This window comes from Accipiter gentilis, chromosome 17 (assembly GCF_929443795.1).
Source record: "Accipiter gentilis chromosome 17, bAccGen1.1, whole genome shotgun sequence".
NCBI classification, from domain to species: Eukaryota; Metazoa; Chordata; class Aves; order Accipitriformes; family Accipitridae; genus Astur; species Astur gentilis.
The window spans coordinates 28982954-29001811 of record NC_064896.1 but is presented as its reverse complement, the minus strand read 5'-3'; the positions used below and the strand labels follow the sequence as shown (position 1 = coordinate 29001811).

Sequence of the window (18858 nt, the reverse complement as noted above, 5' to 3'; positions counted from 1 at the left end):
TGTTTTCAGTTGTTGCTAAGTAGTGTTTATACTAGGTCAAGGATTTTTCAGCTTCTCATGCCCAGCCAGCAAGAAGGCTGGAGGGGCACAAGAAGTTGGGAGGGGACACAACCAGGACAGCTGACCCAAACTGGCCAAAGGGATATTCCATACTGTGTGATATCATGCCCAGTATATAAACTGAGGGGAGTTGGCCAGGAGGGGCAGATTGCTGCTTGGAACTGACTGGGCATCAGTTGGTGAGTGGTAAGCAATTGCATTCTGCATCACTTGCTTTGTATATTCCAAGCCTTTTATTATTGTCATATTATTACTAATATCATTATTAGTTTCTTCCTTTCTGTCCTATTGTTGTAGTTTAAGCCCAGCCAGCAACAAAGCACCATGAAGCCACTCGCTCACTCCTCTCCCCCACAGTGGGATGAGGAGGGGAAAATATAAAGAAAAGCTTGTGGGTCGAGACAAGGGAAGGATCACTCACCACTTACGGTCATAGGCAAAAGACAGTCTCAACTTGGGGAAAACAAAACCCCAAATCAATTTAATTTACTACCAATCAAAACAAAACAAGCATAATGGGAAGTAAAACCAAATCTTAAAACACCTTCCCCACCCCTCCGTCCTTCCTGGCTCAACTCCACTCCCGATTTTCTCCACCTCCTCCCCCTGAGCAGTGCAGGGGGACAGGGAAAGGGGGTTGGCGTCAGTTCATCACACATTGTCTCTGCTGCTCTTTCCTCCTCAGGGGGAGGACTCCTCACTCTTTCTTTTCTCCAGCATGGTGTCTCTCCCATGCAAGACAGTTCTCCACGAACTTCTGCAGCGTGAATCCTTCCCATGGGCTGCAGTTCTTCACAAACTGCTCCAGCGTGGGTCCTTTCTGTGGGCTGCAGTCCTCCAGGCACAGACTGTTCTAGCGCAGGCTCTCCCATGGAGTCCTGGCCATCTTCAGGGACAACCCCCTGCTCCAGCGTGGGCTCCTCCCCAGGCTGCAGGTGGGCATCTGCTCCCCTGCTCACCTCCATGGGCTGCAGAGGGACAGCCTGCTCTCTCACCATGGGGTGCAGGGGCATCCCCTCCGGCACACCTTCTCCCCTCCTCTTTCACTGACCTCGGTATCTGAATAGGGGTTTTCTCTCACATTCCACTCCCCTCCCCACTGCAGGTTTCCCCTCTTAAACCTGTTCTCCCAGAGGCACTACCACCATCGCTGATGGGCTTGGCTTTGGCCAGCGGCAGGTCCGACTTGGAGCCGGGGAAGCTTCTAGCAGCCTCTCACAGGAGCCCCCTCCTGTAGCCCCCTCCCCTGCTACCAAAACCCCACCACACAAACCCAAGCCTATCTCAACCCACAAGTTTTACTACCCCCCCCCCCCCCCCCCCCCGCCCCGATTCTCTCCTCAATCCCACTGGGTGGTAGGGGAAGTGAGAAAGCGGCTGCGTAGTGCTCAGTTGCTGGCTGGGGTTAAACCACAACACTTATTATCTTGTAAATTTAAACCTCACTCATGTTATCTCAAGGATACTCAGCTGTCCATCACTCAGCACAGACCATCTCACCCTGCCTCTTCTCCCCCACACAGAGCTTCTCGTTGCGTCTCTCCACCTCAAATCTCCATAGAAGTGCTTCCCTTGCAAAGAAATAATTGCCTCCCACCCATAACACTGTCTTCTGTTCCTACTCACAAATCCCATTTGCTATCTCTGACTACAAACCCTCTTCCCTGTTTTGTCTGCAAATTTGCCCTACATAATGCAATTCTGTGACAGAAGTCATGTGTTCCAACTTTGAAATAAGCCTTTACCCACATTTTTATGTTTATTTTCTTTGTTTCTTGCAAGTCTGTGGTCCTGCAATGCCTTGAATATCTGAAATTCTGCAAGGAGTCCCTCTGCCTTTAGCTCCTGGAGGAAAGTGTTTATGTACGCCATAAAGAACAAGTTCTTCCCCCTAAACCACTACTCCATATACCTTCTAGATGTTCTTTCACCTCTTTGCCAGACTACTGATGTTAGTGCTCAGTGATGGTCCAGCTTTCAGAAAACAACCCCTGTAGGAACACCTTCAGTACTCGGAAGATGCCTTTTCCCCTTGCCTGCTTGCCACTGGACTGAGCTTCCTGCTCTTGTCCTTCACCAACAGGACACCAACTCTTCTCCCCTCATCTGTATCCATGTTCCCAGATTGTCCTGTTTATAAACACTACACAAGTCACATCATAAAGTAGATTTAAATGCAGATCTTCTGGTAAGCTTATGCCTTTCACTGCTTCTCAGCTTTTGAGAATCACCATATAGGCTATCTTTGGGCACATAATTCGTACAGGAAAACAGAAATTTAGCTGCAGGACTGCAAGCTTTGTCTTAACAGTTTCAGGGAAAACCCCATTTGAGTACAGAGAAAAGGAAGTTTCTTTCATACCCTTATCTTCTGGGTTGTCCTGACCTTGCTGCACTCACAGATTCTTGAGCAACACAAAGGATATTTTCCCCCCAGCATGACACAAAACATGCTGAAGCTACGTAAGTCTCACAAAGGCAGCCCGTGGACCTATGCTTTCCAAAAACATTGATCACAATGCCCCAAGAGGAAGAGGACTCACACCTAGAGCCAACAACCCTTCAAAGAAATCAAAGATATACCCTTACTTAGTACTGCTGTTCCTTCTGTCCACTGTTACGGCTCCAGTTCCGATCTGCACTGAGGGTCCACTAGGTAACGGCTGACTCTGGAAGATCAACTCTGGGGTGAGATCCACTTCTGTAGGACTCACCATCACTTTGGCTGCAGAAAGTAAAGCTGTTTTCCCCTTGTTGTAATTCTCCAAGACCTATTCAAGGCAAGCAGAGGAACAGTAGTGCTTTACTGGAGATATCAGCTTTGCTATTCTCAGCTCAGGACTTCCAAACAGCTGGATTTGCCTGTTTCTTACCAATACTTTCTGCAAGCACAGGGCAAGATCTTGAGATAAAGGATTATATCAATAAATTCTGACATACTCTATCCTGTCAGAATGCCCTGCTGCGAATCCAATGCTGGGGAGGTAACTGGCAGGATACTGGCAGGAGCAGCCTTCAGACCAGCAGGGCAGAGAAGATTTGGCTAAATCTCCACAGTAGAACTGCAGGGCTAGGAACTGTAGCTTAGTGGCAGAGACCCATTCTACAACCATTATACATAAGCTCAATCACCCCTCAGACTAACAGAGGGGCTGCAGCCACAGCATGGAGGACTTCTGTCACAGCTTGGATTTCACCTGAACTGCAGCCTGTATCAGGCAGTTCTGAAAAAAGGAACCAAACAACACCCAGCCTCATATTATTATGATATTCAATTTGGAAAGACAACTTAGTCTGGGACTCTGTGTATTGGGATGGAGATCTACATTCCATTTCCAGACCTCATTACATTCAACACTAGCAGCCTGTGTATGATTGGCCCAGAGCACAATCTTCTTTCCTCCTTCACTGCAAAGTAAACGGCCTTGTATATTTAAATAGCCAGCTCTCCTGGGCAAGGACTACCTCTTCTGTGTACATAAAGGCCTGTGACAAGGCACTCATTTTATTAGGGCACCTAAGTGCTCTTTCAATAAGAATTTCTAAAACTGAACCCCACCAACAGTACCTTCCTGGCCCTCCAATAAGCACACAGAGCTTTGGCTTGGCACCAAGAAACTTATTGGGCTCATATGCTAGAACCACCACGTCCCTTGTCCATTTTGTGTTTACAGCTCATCTCATCAGCATCATTATGCTGAGCCTTTCTTGCCCAAACCCTGGTCTTTCAGGCATTCAAAGCCAGAGCCTATGTTATTGCACTGAATGATCCCTCCCCACCCCTAATCCTAATTCTCTGCATTACCTTGTTGAGCCCTTCCATGACCACATATGGGAGGTGTTCGTGCAACATCGCCGGTGAGATGATCACTTCATTAAATGCCTTATTGTCACCCCAGATAGCAAAGTAAGTGGGATCCTCTTGCTCACAGCAACTGGAAGAGGAGTTGGGATACAGAGGGGAAAAGAGGGAGCAGGGGATGAAAGAGCAGGCCAGTATTTTGGCATGCAAAAGAAAGAACCAGCAGGTTGCAGACAGAAAAAGCAACAGGAGGAGAAACAGAAGATATTAAAGTACACATGCTACTGCTATTGCTCCAAAACTTTGCACTAGCCAACAGTGACACGACTATCTTCCTATTCTGACAGCACAGACACAATCACTGTCATCATAAGACAGTGGGGAGTGGGATCACTTCCTTCATAGATGGGTTCCTGTCTTGGGAAACCTTTTCCAAAAGAAAACTTTCACCCCCACCCATAAGCTGGCTTCGCAGCCCTGTGCATACTCACCAGCACTGCTCTGCAGGGTGATTGTGCACCACATGGATGATGCGGCCAGGTGGGTAGAGTGGTGTGCTTGCAGACAGGGCGATAGTCAGATCACTGGGATGGGTCCAGAGGCGATTACTCGTTACTGAATTTTCTTCCGTCTCTTCAGGGAGCTCTGACTTGGGTATGCACTTCGTAGCACCCACAATGATTCGCCACTATTCAACACAAGAGAAAGGAAAGAGAATATTGAAAAGAGAAAAATATCAAAGAAAAGCAGAGTCATCTCAAAGGCACTACTGGGAGATTTAAACTGAATACCTAATACCAGAACAGAGAAAAACAGATCTTGTGCCTTGATTGCTTAAATAATAGACTGAGAGACAAAGATAACCCTGCCCAGAAAAGTTGTTTCTTCCTTTCCCAGTTTTAACCTTAGAAGTGGCAACATCTCATCCTTCCTTTTTTTGGAGGTTTTTGTGGAGTTAAGGATCTAGAGCAAGCACCAATTTGTCCACCAATTGGTAACTTAGTATCTTTCAGGATAAACAAAGATGGAATCCGAATTTAATGTACAAAAATAAGCAAAAGATTATGCAACATAAACAGACAAAAATTCTGTTTAGGCCTTTCTTTATGCACTAAAAGAAATCCTAAAACCCCCCAAATTCACCAAAAAACCCATAAATGGAAGGAAACAAAAACCATGGAATGCTAACAAGAAAAATAAATGTAAGCTCAGTTTTCTCCCTCTACAGGTCATATCTATAACATTTTACCCCTAAAAATCTTAAATGTCTTATGTGTTTTCCATCTCAGTGTAATGGTAAAGAAGCCTGGGGAGGAACAACTTTCTATATTTCCTATCTCCAAAATATTAACAGACCGCTTAACCTAGAACAGCACCACCCAGACAGCACGCAGCAGTGTCTGTAAGCAGACAACTGTTGTACTTTCTAGCCTGTTAGCATTTGTTACTGGCCAAGAAAAGCTACAGTTGGAACACAGACTTCAAAACAGACTCAGATGAGAATATTTCCTGCTCAGTTATTTTAGACCTGTGATGGTGAACTTACAGCATGTGAGCCAGAATCATCACACAGCCTACAGAGTGCAGCCCTTTGCCCTCACCTCTCTAGCTGCCTTCCAGCTCTTGCCATCACTCCTCTGGTTACCTAAATAGTAGTCACAGTGAACCTGAGGAGACCTGGAGGGCAGAAATCTACAGTATTGCTATGTGACACTAAAAGTTTACCATCAGTGCTCAGACTCGCCTCCAGATGTCTGTTAATTTTTACTCTTACCTTTGGTTTGTTACTTCTTTGAAGAACATCCAGAAGCTGCCGGCGAAATCCCTCCAGCTGAGAGAGACCAATTCTGGAAAAGAGGAAGATGTATTTACAACAGCTGGGCAGGGAACAGCAGGTGGGTAACAGGACAGTAGGGACACACAGCACAGAAGAACAAGAAACTATGCTACAAGAGATACTACAAGAATGCAACACCACCATAGTGCAGATCATTTCAGAGGCGAGTTGTGTCATCACCCAGGACCAGTAACCAGGGTTAAGAGGCCACAGGAAACCATCATGACAATAAACAAGTATGAAATGTAATAGCAGAGTCAGATCAGTGAACACAGGTATGAGAGAGGTCAATGAACAGATAAGGAGGGAGATGATGCAATCACATAAACAAGTGAGCAAGAAACAAGTATAGGATGACACAGAACAGATAAGTTAAAAAGGTGTCAGAGCTATATGACACCACTAAACAGATGAAAGAATGGACAAGATTTTGTCATACAGGTTACCAAGAGGCATACTCAATACCACGTAGTACTTTTCCTCCGCTGAATTCTACAAGCCTTGGATGGTGGCATTTCTGTCTGTACAATGTATCTGAGGTCATGCAACAGGGCAGAAGCAAAAGCAAAAAAACAGGTTGTCTAGCTCCTAGTCCAATGGCCTGTTCAGCAGAACACGTCCCAGGAGATGAGAGGTGAGAAATGCCAAGACACAAGAAATGAGAGAGCTGGTTCAGAAATGTGAGATGATATGGAATAGGTATTCAGGGACAAACAGTACAATGAGATGACAGCACATCAAGTTCAGGGCAGAGTGTAAAGATGTCCAAAATAACACAAGCAACCAGGAAGATGGCATTGACATGTCAGATACTGCAATGAGTATAGTTACAGAGGCAGGTTATTCACCCTTTTCTTTCATACAGGCAGCTGAGAGACAGGGAGGGATATGCCTATAAAAAGGTGTGTGAAACACCAATATAGGTGTCCAGGTAAAAGATGCAGAAATACAGGTAACTAGGAAGACAAGTAAGAAGCATACAAGGACAGGTAAATGAGGAAACTGGAGACAGATATGATCTAGGTGTTTGATAGGAAACAGGTAACTTTGGTATAGAAACAGCAGAAACTCATCAAGAAATTCAGACACTTCTCAACTTGCCTGGGCACTAGATCTTTGCCAAGCACGACTGCAGTCACAAACTCTTTTGAATACTCCATGGCATCCTCACTGGAAGAGAAACAGGACCAAGAAGAAGCAAACAGTGTTTCACTAGCAGCAAACTGCACTTCATTCCCAATTTGCCCCTGATGCCAGAGAGGTTACCAAACAGCAAACCAGGCTCATAAAAACCACAAAGCTGGTCAAGGCTTTTGGGACTTGCACCTTGATAAAGAAAAGCCTAATATTCACATCCCATGCCCCAAGCAATATTACTCTGCATATGGCTCTGAGTATACATGGAAAAGGAAGTACTTTAACTCGATGCCTCATAGTCATTTTCCAATAGTTTGGGAATGGCCAGGACACCAGAAAGGAAGAAGATATTCCATGCTCCTGAGACTACTTTACAAAGACACTTTAGAACTCAAATGGCCACTTTCCGCAGCAACCTGAGTACCAAAAGGGAATTAAGGCTTCTACTCTATGAGCTGGTTCTGCAATCAGCTACCTTCCTAGAGATCTTCTGAACCAGTTACCAAAGGCAGAGGCTGCATCATTACACTGACCTAGAGACAGTCTTGGGGGTGACACACAGTGTAACAGAAGCATGGCAGTCAGAGGCACCCTGAAACAGTTGAAGTAACACAGGATCTCAGGAGAGGAAGCTCTGAGCAGAAAGCTATAAAACTCTCATGAAACATTCTACAGAGCAATTCTTCTATAGTTGCAGAAGACCAGGGATTACTATCATAACAAGCCATGCCAATATCCAGATTCATTAGTAGGATGGTTTAAAACCCTTGGCTGCTCCTGGAACATGATGCAGTTAACTATCACAAGAAGCTTCTGATAATCCATAGCTGCTTTCAAGTGCCCCCATGATGTCTGTCACAACTAGAAAAACCTTTATCTCACTTCACAGCAATCAAGTGGGATGTTTTTGTTTGGCTGCCATGTGAGTAACATGACCAGCAGGTCTGTTCCCATTTACAGTGGGAGGAATTCACCATACCTCTCTTCAGAGATCTGAGGCAGCTACCCTAGATTCTCCCTATAGCTGAGAGAGAGAGAAAGAGGCACCCAAGAAACCCAATCCCTCTGACCTATTTTAGGCACCCACTTTAGAATGACAGAAATCACGCCCCAGAAGTGCCAATTCCTTTGTCAGCTGCAAAAGAAGTCCAAACAACTAGATCAACTGATGCAGACATCTATGTTCAGTCAAGTATGTCCCTTATTGTACATCTATTCACAGCAGATGGGGAAAGGACACACTGGCACTGTGCAGAGAGAATAAGGAAATTGCACCCCATCCATTCGGCCTACATTTTCCACTAGTCAGGGTGAAATTAGAGCTATAGCCACAGACAACTAACTCAAACCAGAATATTTGGGACAGTGGCCACCTGCTCTCATAACCTAAATTCCAAACTATAACACAGAGCAAAGGCTGCCAACAACCCTCATCTCCTATAGACTGGCTCTCCATTTTTCTGCATGCTTCTCAGGGCAGAGACTTGTCTTTTACTGCTCCTCAAAGTATCACAAACAGGATCTGATCCAGCTACAACTACACAACCCCTCTCTCTCACCAGTCCTCCTGCCCCAACACCTACCTCAGCAGCCCACCTGGGGGAGAATAGGCAAAGCACTTCAGTGATGGGTACTGCGGACGCAAAAGGAAGGACAGGATGGCAGCTGTGCCAGCCCCTAGGGAATGACCAACCACAATCAGGCCATAGTGTTTTGTTCCTCTTCCCTGAAAACAAACAAACAAAAAAAACCAAACAAGAAATTAAGGTCATACTGAAAGGCAAGTCCCCAACTCCCAAAATCTGCACCTTTCCCCGGCCGTCAGTCTTTCCCATAGATGAGCACTCCAGACTCCACCTAACCAGCTCCTCCACTAATGGGAACTAGTGAGGGTATGTTAGGTCTTGAAATGGAAGCAGAGTTCTGATTTACACTGTTTAGCCTAAGTCACAGTGGCAGTCCCAGCACTCTCCTGCCCTGCAATGTTGCCTGTTCTGAAGGGATGTTAGAATTCATTGTCTTCTGGCATTTTCTCCTATATCTCCATCAGTCAGTGTTTGACCTCCTGAGTATTCCTTAAAAGAAAAAAGGTAGGAAGAAAAAGGAAGTGTACTGTACACAAGCTGTTTGAGTTATTTAGGATTTGATATGAGCCTTTTGCTCCTCCTCAAATCTGACAGCCTTCTGATAATATCTGAGTCCAGGCTCACACACCTAAGGTCTTCTTGGTTCTAGAAATTACTTGCTTTCATTAAATTCCACCACTTGTGCAGGCTGAAAAACAGAAATCCTAACTAGGAGTTCGAACAATAGTCTTCTAAGTCTAGATGCTCTCAACAGCTGACCACTGCTCAAGTAATTCAGAGACAAAACTATTCTCTAACATTTTGTATTGTTCTTGTTATTCAGAGACTAGAGTGCTAGGCATGGCTTAGAACCTAGAAGTTCACTAAGACAACATGTTAAAAGTTTCAGTCTTGTTTTTCTGCAGAGCTCTGCCAGTGCCCTGTAGGCTTTACACAGGGAAAGAGAATCCAGCATCTGACTCTCCATGGCCCTGGGTCACCACAGTGGTGGTTATACTTGGACTTCTGCATAAGATGAGAAAACACATAGAACATAAGACCAGGCCACAAGAATAAAAGATCTATGTTTCATTTTCCTTCTCGAGACCATCTCTAAGCCACCATCATGCCTGTTACAGTCAGTGACGTGAATGCTGGGGGAGGTTTGAGACTTTATACACCTCACTTGTTATACTTTATCCCTGAATACCTGTTGCTGGCAATTGTCAGAAACAATATACTGGGATAAATGAACCTTTGGTAGGACCTGGGATGGCATTTATGTTTTGACCATAGCACTTTTTCAGATATTCTTCAGAGTTCAACCTCAGGCAGTAATTAATTTTCTACACACAAGCCAGCTGCTCCATCTCATATTAATCAAGCTCTCTCCAACCTTGTGGGTCAGGTCCAGCTAGTTATACTATTTTGCATCAATTAGAAGTTGGACCCACCCCACAAAGCCAGCTTCAAACAGAACAGAATATGATACTTATTACCACACACTGGAGAAAACCGAAGTATAGAGCTTCGAACATCACCGTATCCTTACCAGTCAGGTAGCAATTGAGCTCTATAGGACATCAGGAAAAATTCCTCATGAGTAACAGCTCACTTAAGACCAATTTTCACTTTCTGGGCAGAGAGGAATAAAGCACCATATAAAGAAGTCAGATGCCTATGTATCTCTCCCTACATCTACCAAACATCACAAGGCAGACACTTCAGTGTTGACTGGTATGACACTCAAGTTTCAGGAAACCACTGAGGCTTTTATCCTTCTTTTCCTTCTCACTTGAGCTATTGCTAATTTCCCCATGGGCACGGCTCAGACCAAGGCACTCCTTGGGCATGAGAAAAGGACAGCTGCCTGACAGCAGGGAATCAGGCAGTTCAGAGATTCCCTCCCAGAAGGGGACTGACTGAGCTATTACCAACATATAAACTAAGGTAAGCTGCTTCGTAACATGTCTCTTGGGTTCTCTGATAGTGTGCTCTCACAAGAAATGTGCACACACAGACAAGTCAGCATGGCAGCCCATTGCCATCTCCAGAGAGAATCTCCATAGAGATGGGATTTTAGTTTCTGTTGATTTGTTTTTAATGTTCCCTGTCCTACATTGCCACCAAATGGGACTTCCTGCCTTAGCTTTGCCTAAGAAAAAAAAAATAATCAAGACCTCTGCAGTATTGGTGGTTTCAAAATAAAAAAGCCTTGGGGGAATAAGTAACTAGTTGTCTGCCTGGCAATCCAGAGGGATAGGAATTGAAGGAAGATTTAAGAAATTAGTACGGTAGATTCAGGGACATGGAGGTTTCCCTAAAACTAGTGTTTTAGGGAAATCTCATCTTTTGTATAGCCTGCAAGGATAAAAGAAAACTAATACTCACTAAGTCTCGTCCAAAAGCTTGAGAAAGCACCATTTCTTGCTCCAATTTCTTCTTGATGTACTCAGCAGATAGCACCATTCCCTGAGGGAAACATGAAGACAGAACAGCATGTAAACAGTTGCATATCAGCCCTGATCTAAACATCTAGCAGACACTATACTGCCCCGAACACTGTGTAAGCTCTAGAGTGCCACACAGCATGTGTCAGGGTTGAAGAAGAATACTGACTCCACTCCACATTTAGCGATAGACATCATTAGGCACATGTCTTGGCTCACTGATGACCAAAGCCACAAACCATTTGGAAGTAATGACAGTTCTTAAATTAAGATAATACTCAAAGGCCCTATTCCTGGGCTCATGGTACAAATCTAGGGAAAAAAAAACCCGAACCACCAACACAAAACAACCCACTTCTTAAAGACAAAGTTGTGTATCTGGTAGCTCGGCAGACACTGGGACCCGCAGTAGAACAGAGAAACAACCTTTGATTTTCCGCTTGTCAGTGCCTTGAATGCAAAACTGTGCTCTTACATTTAAATCTGTGAATGAAAGCATGAACTAGCCTAAGAAGTTCATAGGGAAAAATAATACAAACACCAAGACACTACGGGAGGGAAAAAGTGGCAGCACTATCTGTATAGGAAGAGTTATTGATGACTGAAGAAGGCAGCAACTATTAAGGGGATTCAGCTATCAATGGACATTAATCACAGATTAAAGGTTTTTATTCACTAGAAGTTAAGAACTGCTGGAAGATGGGAAACAAGCTGATAGTCTGGTTCTAAACATTTATCCTCTCTGCTGATGGCTGCATCTGAAGTTTCTCCCTCTGTGTAATAATTACAAATGCAGTTGATCTGTTATAAACAAGCAACTAGAATTTGGTCTGTTGCATAAGTTCTTGGTTATGCCTTTACTACAGTTTAATTCAGTGGCATGCAAGCCTGAACTACAAAGGCTGAAAAACAGTGATGTAGTACAGGGTGAACATGAGTAAACAGAAATCATCTATTTCTAATTTGGTGATTACAGACCTCAAATAATTCTCACTGCCTGGGTTAATCAAAAACCAGGGAAGATCTCCTTTGCTATTTTCCATTACACCCCTATCTGAAAACAGTTTAAGTACAAAGTGAACATCATTGAGGACTATTTAATCTCGGAGACATAAAAGAATTCATGGCCCTCTCAAAAAGCAAATGTGGAATTTTCAAAGTCCTCAATATCAAACACACCATCAAAACCAATCTGACTACTGAAGAGAAAGAGCAGAACACAGGTGATTCTGCTGAGCCTGTAAGTGGGACATCTGTAATGCTACCATCATTATCAAAAAGCAGATGCCATGATATTTTATGCCTGTGTTCAGATCTCAGCAGCTAGCCAGCTTCCACTGCATTCAGAAGAGTCTCCATTTCCAACTCTAATGAGAAGTGAACAGCACACTACTTATATAAATTTCTAACGTGAATTTAGGATTCTATTTTTGAAAAGTATGACCTAAATCCATGGTGATATTACTAATGGGCTGTTAGCCTTATAGCTATATTTTTGATAATTAAAGTTCATTCTAATATAGACAGTGATTTTAATATTATGGAATAAGACTTATCACTGCAAAGCTACATTTAGACTTTCCATTAAAATGGACACCGTTTCATAAGTTTCAAAGGAATAAAACTATCTGGGCTTAATTTTCAAACCTCACATGTAAATAACCAAACAGATTGGAGATCTAGGGAAAGCAAAATGGAAATATTCTGTATTGCTTTACAGCTTGAAGGCACGAAACTGCTCTGTGATATTTGAATTGTGTGTGAAAACCCAGAGGGAGTCTATTTGGTAGAGAAAAGAGCTTGAAAGTTACTGCTATTACTGACTGTTCTATCAAACTGGTGAGAGCTGTTATCACAGCTGAGCTTTCAGGGCTTGCTTATAGCAGCTACTTCTTGTCATCCCAGTTGGCTCAACACCAGGAAACAAATCTCCGTAACATCATCATTTTAGTAGTTTTGTTCTATACAAGTTCAACAGAATTAAGTATGGATTCATGCCCTTGACTTATGATTATTTTAAAATTAATTTTGTTATAAAATCAGTGAATTTTATTTCAAAAATAGTGAAGCTAGATTTATTTTTTGCAGTTAATCTCCCCTCCAAATGGTGACAATCCCCCCTTTTTTTTTGGCATGCTAACCCATAAACCTTAGTTACAGCTATGTTTTTTTGATCTGAAATAGCTCAGAGACCTAATATATATTTTAACTGTGACATTTGCAGCAACCCAAGCAATCGAACACTTTCAGCTATGGTACCGGTGGAGTGATAAGAAGGCTCATATAAACATTAAGAGTTTTAATTCGTAGGATGTCTGATCAACACCGCGTGAAGCACAGTGACAGGCGGGCTCCACAGGTGGAGATAACAGGCCATGGCAGCCTGCTGGGTGTGCAGGATGAAATCAGCAAGAAAAACAACAGAAATCAAACAACTTACAGGAAGCTCCCGAATGGCCAACTACTCTTCTCCAAGTTAAATGTGTTAGCAAAACACTTCATTTATTTTTGTATTAAAGTTGACTTCTGGACATTAAAAATGCATTAAGACAGACATTTTTAAATTCTATTACCTCCATTAGTTTCCCTCAGGAATCAACAGTACATTATTGTCTGGAGATTAATATTGATAATAATTTAAGATAAAGCTATATTTCTGTACTAGCAACAATCAAAAAAGAAATAACACAAAGGCCAAATAAAAACTCAATACAGAACAAAGGGTATGATCTGATAATGTTTCATCTAAGACACTAGCATATGAATATTTTCCACGTAAAAATTAAAAGAAAAGCCAACTTCTGTGAGGATCTATTACTAGCTTCTCTTCACGTTAAAATTAGAACAAATTCCCCTTGCTTCCTTTTTGTTTCCTTTTACCTTCCTTTCTTTGTACAAACTGTTGATCACACAGATTGTGAAAAGTCACTTTGAGCTGAATGAACTAGTACAAAACCAAGTGACATTGTCATTGACAGTAGACATAATGCTTCAGAAGTGTTAAATAGTAAAGATTCACATAGCTAAATATCAGTTATGTGACAAAATACTACCTCATTTATCTATGTTTCCATAACATGTCCTATATAATCACCAGGTGATTAATTTTCTCATTTTGGGGGAAACAAAGGAAATACCCCTTAGACAAATAGGAGGTACACAACGCTGTTTTCAGAAAGACCCACTCCAGGAGACTTGGAGACCACAGAGAGTCCAAACAACACTTTCTTTGGTAAGCACTCTTTTTATCAGATCCATATCCAGCTAAGCATTTGAGTATGCAGTTATCTATCACCTACTAATGCTCTACTTCCTAAAGCAGAGCATCAAAGCACAGAGAAGAGTTTTGGCATTCAGGCTGGACATCATGAATGAAGCAGGAGCTCCCAAGCTCTTGGATCCTTAGGAATTAGGAGCAGAGTGTCCTGCCCTGAAGGGACACTGACCAGATGATCAGCAGCATCTTGTCTCCCTGAGTAGCAGCTTTTCCAGCAGTTGCTACATTCCTTCCAACACACACACAACCTTCAGTTTGTATTTTTCTTTCCCAATCAGGCACTGCGTCTTGAGAGGCTGCCAAATTCTTGATAATCTTAAAACTCAGCATGCATGTCATTACTTTACTGGACTAGGGCAAGGGTCAGCTTTATAGTAAATTGATTTAGTCAGCCCAGTCCTGATCACTAACACAGACACATAGCATCAGTCTAATTACACAGATGCAAGTCCTGCCAGTATCCTTTTATGAGGTTCAACACCTATCCTACTGCAACAGAATTTTAAACACATACTCAGGGTTTGATTGCAAATTCTGAAAAGGTCATTGGAAGAAAAAGTAATTTGAATTACTCCAATAATTTTGTTCTATGTCTCCACAGATACCTTTTACAGTTTGGTTTTTACTAATTGTATGGGGTTTTTTAATTACAGACATAGCGATTTTAACTGTTACACTAAGGATTTTATTTAACATCTCAAAGCCATTTATTTCACTGCAATTATGTTACATCCTTCTTAAAAGCACCTCAAGCAATTAAGACCACTTTTTTTTTGGCGTATAATTAAAAAGTCAAAGCATTAGAAGTGGTGGGATTTTTGTTTAGGGTTTGTTTTGTTTTCTTTTACACACCTTGTGTCCCAGCCATGTTCCATGGTGACCCTCAACTGGAAGGCGCTCTGCATCCCCCGTTAGGTCAGTCAGGGCATCCTGGAAGAAAAGAAGTCACCATGTTTCAGGTAAGTCAAACACCAAGTGTGAGTCAGGAAGGTCTCAGATCCTCCTGAAAGTTTGCCAGAGTGGCCAAGGGTATACAAGGCCACTGCAGAGTGTGCTTACTTTTGGAGACAGAGTTCCTCGGATACTAATGACCACCTTCTTCTTATCATGGTCCACTGCCACATAGAAAGGCGTTTCATAAACCTGGAAAAGATCCACTACTGTAACAATTTGGTGAGACATTCCTGTTTAATTACTCTCCTGCTTAGGGAAAAAGAGGCAGAGCAGCGTGACAGGTTATGCCTTATGGGTAAAGCACTCCTCTGAATGATCTGATTTTTGGCAGTAGCAAATATTGCTGTCCACGTGGCAGCATTTCTTGACAGAGATAGGATGGGACTCTCTAGTGTCACAAAAAGGCTTAAGTTTCCTTCTTTGTACCACTACACCTGGAAGCACGTAAATCCCATTAGAAAGGGCCTTAGAAGCATACCCCAAATATGAAGGGGGTTGCAGATTCTGCTTACTGCATCATGGCAGGATGTGTAAACAATGTCCACCGAGGTCATGTTCTCATCCAAGAAGTGGCGCCGGATGGCAATGGCATTGCAGCCACAGCAATTATCCTCTTCAATGGTGACACTAGGTGCATAGCGGGGACGTGAAGGACAGAGACAGCAACATCTGCAGAAGAAAAAAATAGCTTTGAGGAAAAGAGGAACATGGAAGAGACTGGCTTTAGAGTGGAATGCCTAGAGATAAGGGAAAGACAGACCCTGCATGCCACACTCGCCTCATCTCAACAGCAGTTATTTCCTTCACTTGTAGGAGCTCTTGCACAAAACAGCACACAACTCATGTTTCAGCATCAAAAAGGGGCACTGGGATCAGATGTAGTTTTCCTTCCGAGCACCAGAGAGAGCTACAGTGCAACCAGTCCCCAAGGAATCAATGGATGGTGGGGCTGGGATCTCTTCTAAAGGGATACTATGCTTCATAGCACAGTCCTACATTGCTTCAACACACAAAGCAGCTAGCATTTCTTGAGATCTAGATCTATTTATAACAAAAAATAAAACAGGTCTAGAATCATCCCAGAACAAAAACAGAAGCACAGATTAATTTTTTTCCTTCTTTCCCTTAACAGACACTTCACAAATAAAAATACTCAAATGGAAGTATATTCCTCCTAAGAGGTTCAGCACAGAAGTTGCCTGCATAAGTGCAAAAAGCTGAACCACAAAATGAATCTGATTACATGATTACAGCAGCTGAAAGTAAACATTTAAAACAATACAATCCTGAACTGAACTACAGCATTGCTACCATGAGGTGAGCACTATACAGCATGGCAGAAAAAAAAAATTAGTCATAGAGAACACAGCAAAAACTCTGGTCAAGTCTTGATGATGCTTTAATGAAGACCCAAATGTCAACTGCCTGCATATCTGGGCTTGCCGATAAATCAGCTTTCTGAGCTCCAAGACAGCTTTTTTGACTCAGTGTGAAAGCAGTCTTGTGCCAGATGACTTCTCTCTGCTGGCTGTTCAAACTGCACAGGACTGGCATGATTCTTAGTGCACCAGAGAGGATAGAACACAAGACAGCCTAGTTTATTTAACAAGGTAAGCAGATAAGCAACTGCATGGAAGAGATTCAAGAGGAAGATATTGGAGTATGAAGGTACAGAGTTACTGAGAGATGGAAAGAAAAAGCATGAGAATGGAAAAGAGGAAAAAATACAGAAGAAAAAAGGAAGAGGAAGAAACAGAGGGGTGATAGACAGCAAACTGATAAAAGAAAGGGTATTTCTAAATCCAGGAAAAACAGAAGGGAAAAGGGAAGAAGAAAATGCAGAGTGATAGATAGGATGATCACTCACGAGCAGGATCTGGCCAGGCGACAGAGTCCACATGTGGGCTTCCTCATCAGGTATATGGGCCAGCCATAGGCAGCCAGAGCAAACAGCATGTAGTAACACACCTCTTTGTACCGCTGCATCTCTTGCTGAAAGAGACAAAAGACTCACTAAAGGCCTTATTCTGTTAGACAGTGTTTTTCTACTGTTTCCCTTTTTTCATCATAGTGAGACAGGTGCACCCTTCTTTGAGCACCAGCCTTCTCTCAGCACCACCAGAACAGCACTGTCAGCATTTCCAGGTGACTGCAGGAAAGCAAGCTGGTTCTGCTGGGCAAGATCCTCCCCAAACCAGCTCAGTATAGCTATGCCTGTTTTCCTGAGCAGAGGGGCCCTGCTAGCTGTTTAACAGAACTAGAAGTTAGTTCAAGAGAAATTCTCCTCTGTTTATCAAACACCCTGCTGCAACAGAAAGCCATCAACTATGCATTTTTACCCCACATTGCCCCACTATGCATGCTACCCTAGCTGAGGAGAAGATAAACTAGTTTAAGTCCCAAGAAGGTGAGTGCTCTAAATGTACTGCTTCCACATAGTCACAGGCTGTAAGATGCCCAGAGAGGACCATAAAGCCAGTCTGGGGCCACATGCCTCAGTACCATCTTCTATAACTTCTGCTGACATCTCTCCCCACACACACCTATCCAGAAGGAGAAACAAGCTAAGCATGAGCAGGATGTTAGCATTAAATGCAATGCAGTACAGCACAGCCACAAGCAGGTTAATCACAGAACCACTTGATCAGAGATGCTGGGATTTGGTCAGTCTTGCCTCTATTGCAGCAATATCATTTCATCAAGGGGGGTGAATACAGTTTGCCCAATGAATGGCTGCAATAGCAGCATGCCAGGAAAAAAGCCAAGCTTAATTCACAGAACAGACTGCAGCCATTTCCATCCTGAGAACTGCAATCAGCCCCAGGGAGGAAGGCTCCATCTCACTCCAGGCAGCTCCCTGTTGTCATCAAGATGGAGCCCTGCCTGCTGGGCTCCATGAGCTCTGATGGCAGTACTTCCATATGGAGCTCTGCACAACACTCCTGGATGCAGCCCTCAACTCCTACCTCTGGCTTTGGAGAAACCTCACATTGCCTTCCCCCCTCTGAGCAGAAATACCACCACTTCCCACAAAGTGGAAGACAGAGACAGATAATGCTTTAAAAGTGATCTGAACACAAAATGCCTCTAGAGAGCAAGTTTTGTTACGAAACTCTGTTGTACTAATCTTTAATTTCCTTGATTATTTCAGAGAGGGGCAGAAAGGAATAAGAGAAGCCACTGAGAGAAAGACAACAGGCTACATGGGACAGCATGGTGAGTTTGCAAGATCACAGTCCAATGACTTACCGCATTTTTCAGATCCAGATACTTTGTGTTCCTGGTCACCGGCATCCCAGACAAAAAAGCTAAAATGTCATTGTTTGCCTGTAAGTCACAAACATACATAAAAATTCTTCGCTGTGACACCAAGACAAAAATCTATGCCTGAGAAACAGAAAGCACTATGTAACCTGGGACAAGATACTTTCAAGTATCCCAACCAGTCTCCTCAACTGGTTCCAATTCTGCTGTTCTTATTTCTGCCTGATCTGATCCCTGCTGTCTGAACTCCACCTCTGGGGGGAAAAAAAAGAAACCAGAACAATTTTCTACTGGGTTGGCAATCTCAATGCCAGTAATGGCTTGGGAATTTTGGAATTTTTCCCTGAATTTCATCCTGCAGCTTTACCCAGATGCTGGAGCCTTCTCCACCTCACTATATATGAGGAGCAATCTTCCCATTCACTTTCACATACCTACCACCTCCTTCAAGGTAGTTGCCCATTTGGGGTCAAGACCTAAAACTGTATGCATCATCTCACTAGAAAAGATGA

General features: G+C 43.1%; 1 protein-coding gene across 12 annotated transcripts in view; it reads right to left on the bottom strand.

The window, feature by feature from the left end:
• The window catches only part of DAGLA (diacylglycerol lipase alpha), a 76021-nt gene that overhangs the window by 12608 nt on the left and 44555 nt on the right, over positions 1-18858 (bottom strand). For 11 of the 12 annotated variants that reach the window (XM_049820310.1, XM_049820321.1, XM_049820311.1 and 8 more), the window contains 12 exons: positions 18332-18409; positions 16950-17074; positions 15595-15751; positions 15188-15271; positions 14981-15058; positions 10793-10873; positions 8420-8562; positions 6801-6869; positions 5637-5709; positions 4354-4550; positions 3866-3995; positions 2650-2831 (listed from right to left, as the gene is read on the bottom strand). In XM_049820310.1, coding sequence (XP_049676267.1) covers positions 2650-2831; positions 3866-3995; positions 4354-4550; positions 5637-5709; positions 6801-6869; positions 8420-8562; positions 10793-10873; positions 14981-15058; positions 15188-15271; positions 15595-15751; positions 16950-17074; positions 18332-18409 — 1397 coding nt within the window. Of the gene's footprint in view, positions 1-2121; positions 2191-2649; positions 2832-3865; positions 3996-4353; positions 4551-5636; positions 5710-6800; positions 6870-8419; positions 8563-10792; positions 10874-14980; positions 15059-15187; positions 15272-15594; positions 15752-16949; positions 17075-18331; positions 18410-18858 lie in introns of those variants that run through there. The other variant, XM_049820322.1, reaches the window with a different exon arrangement.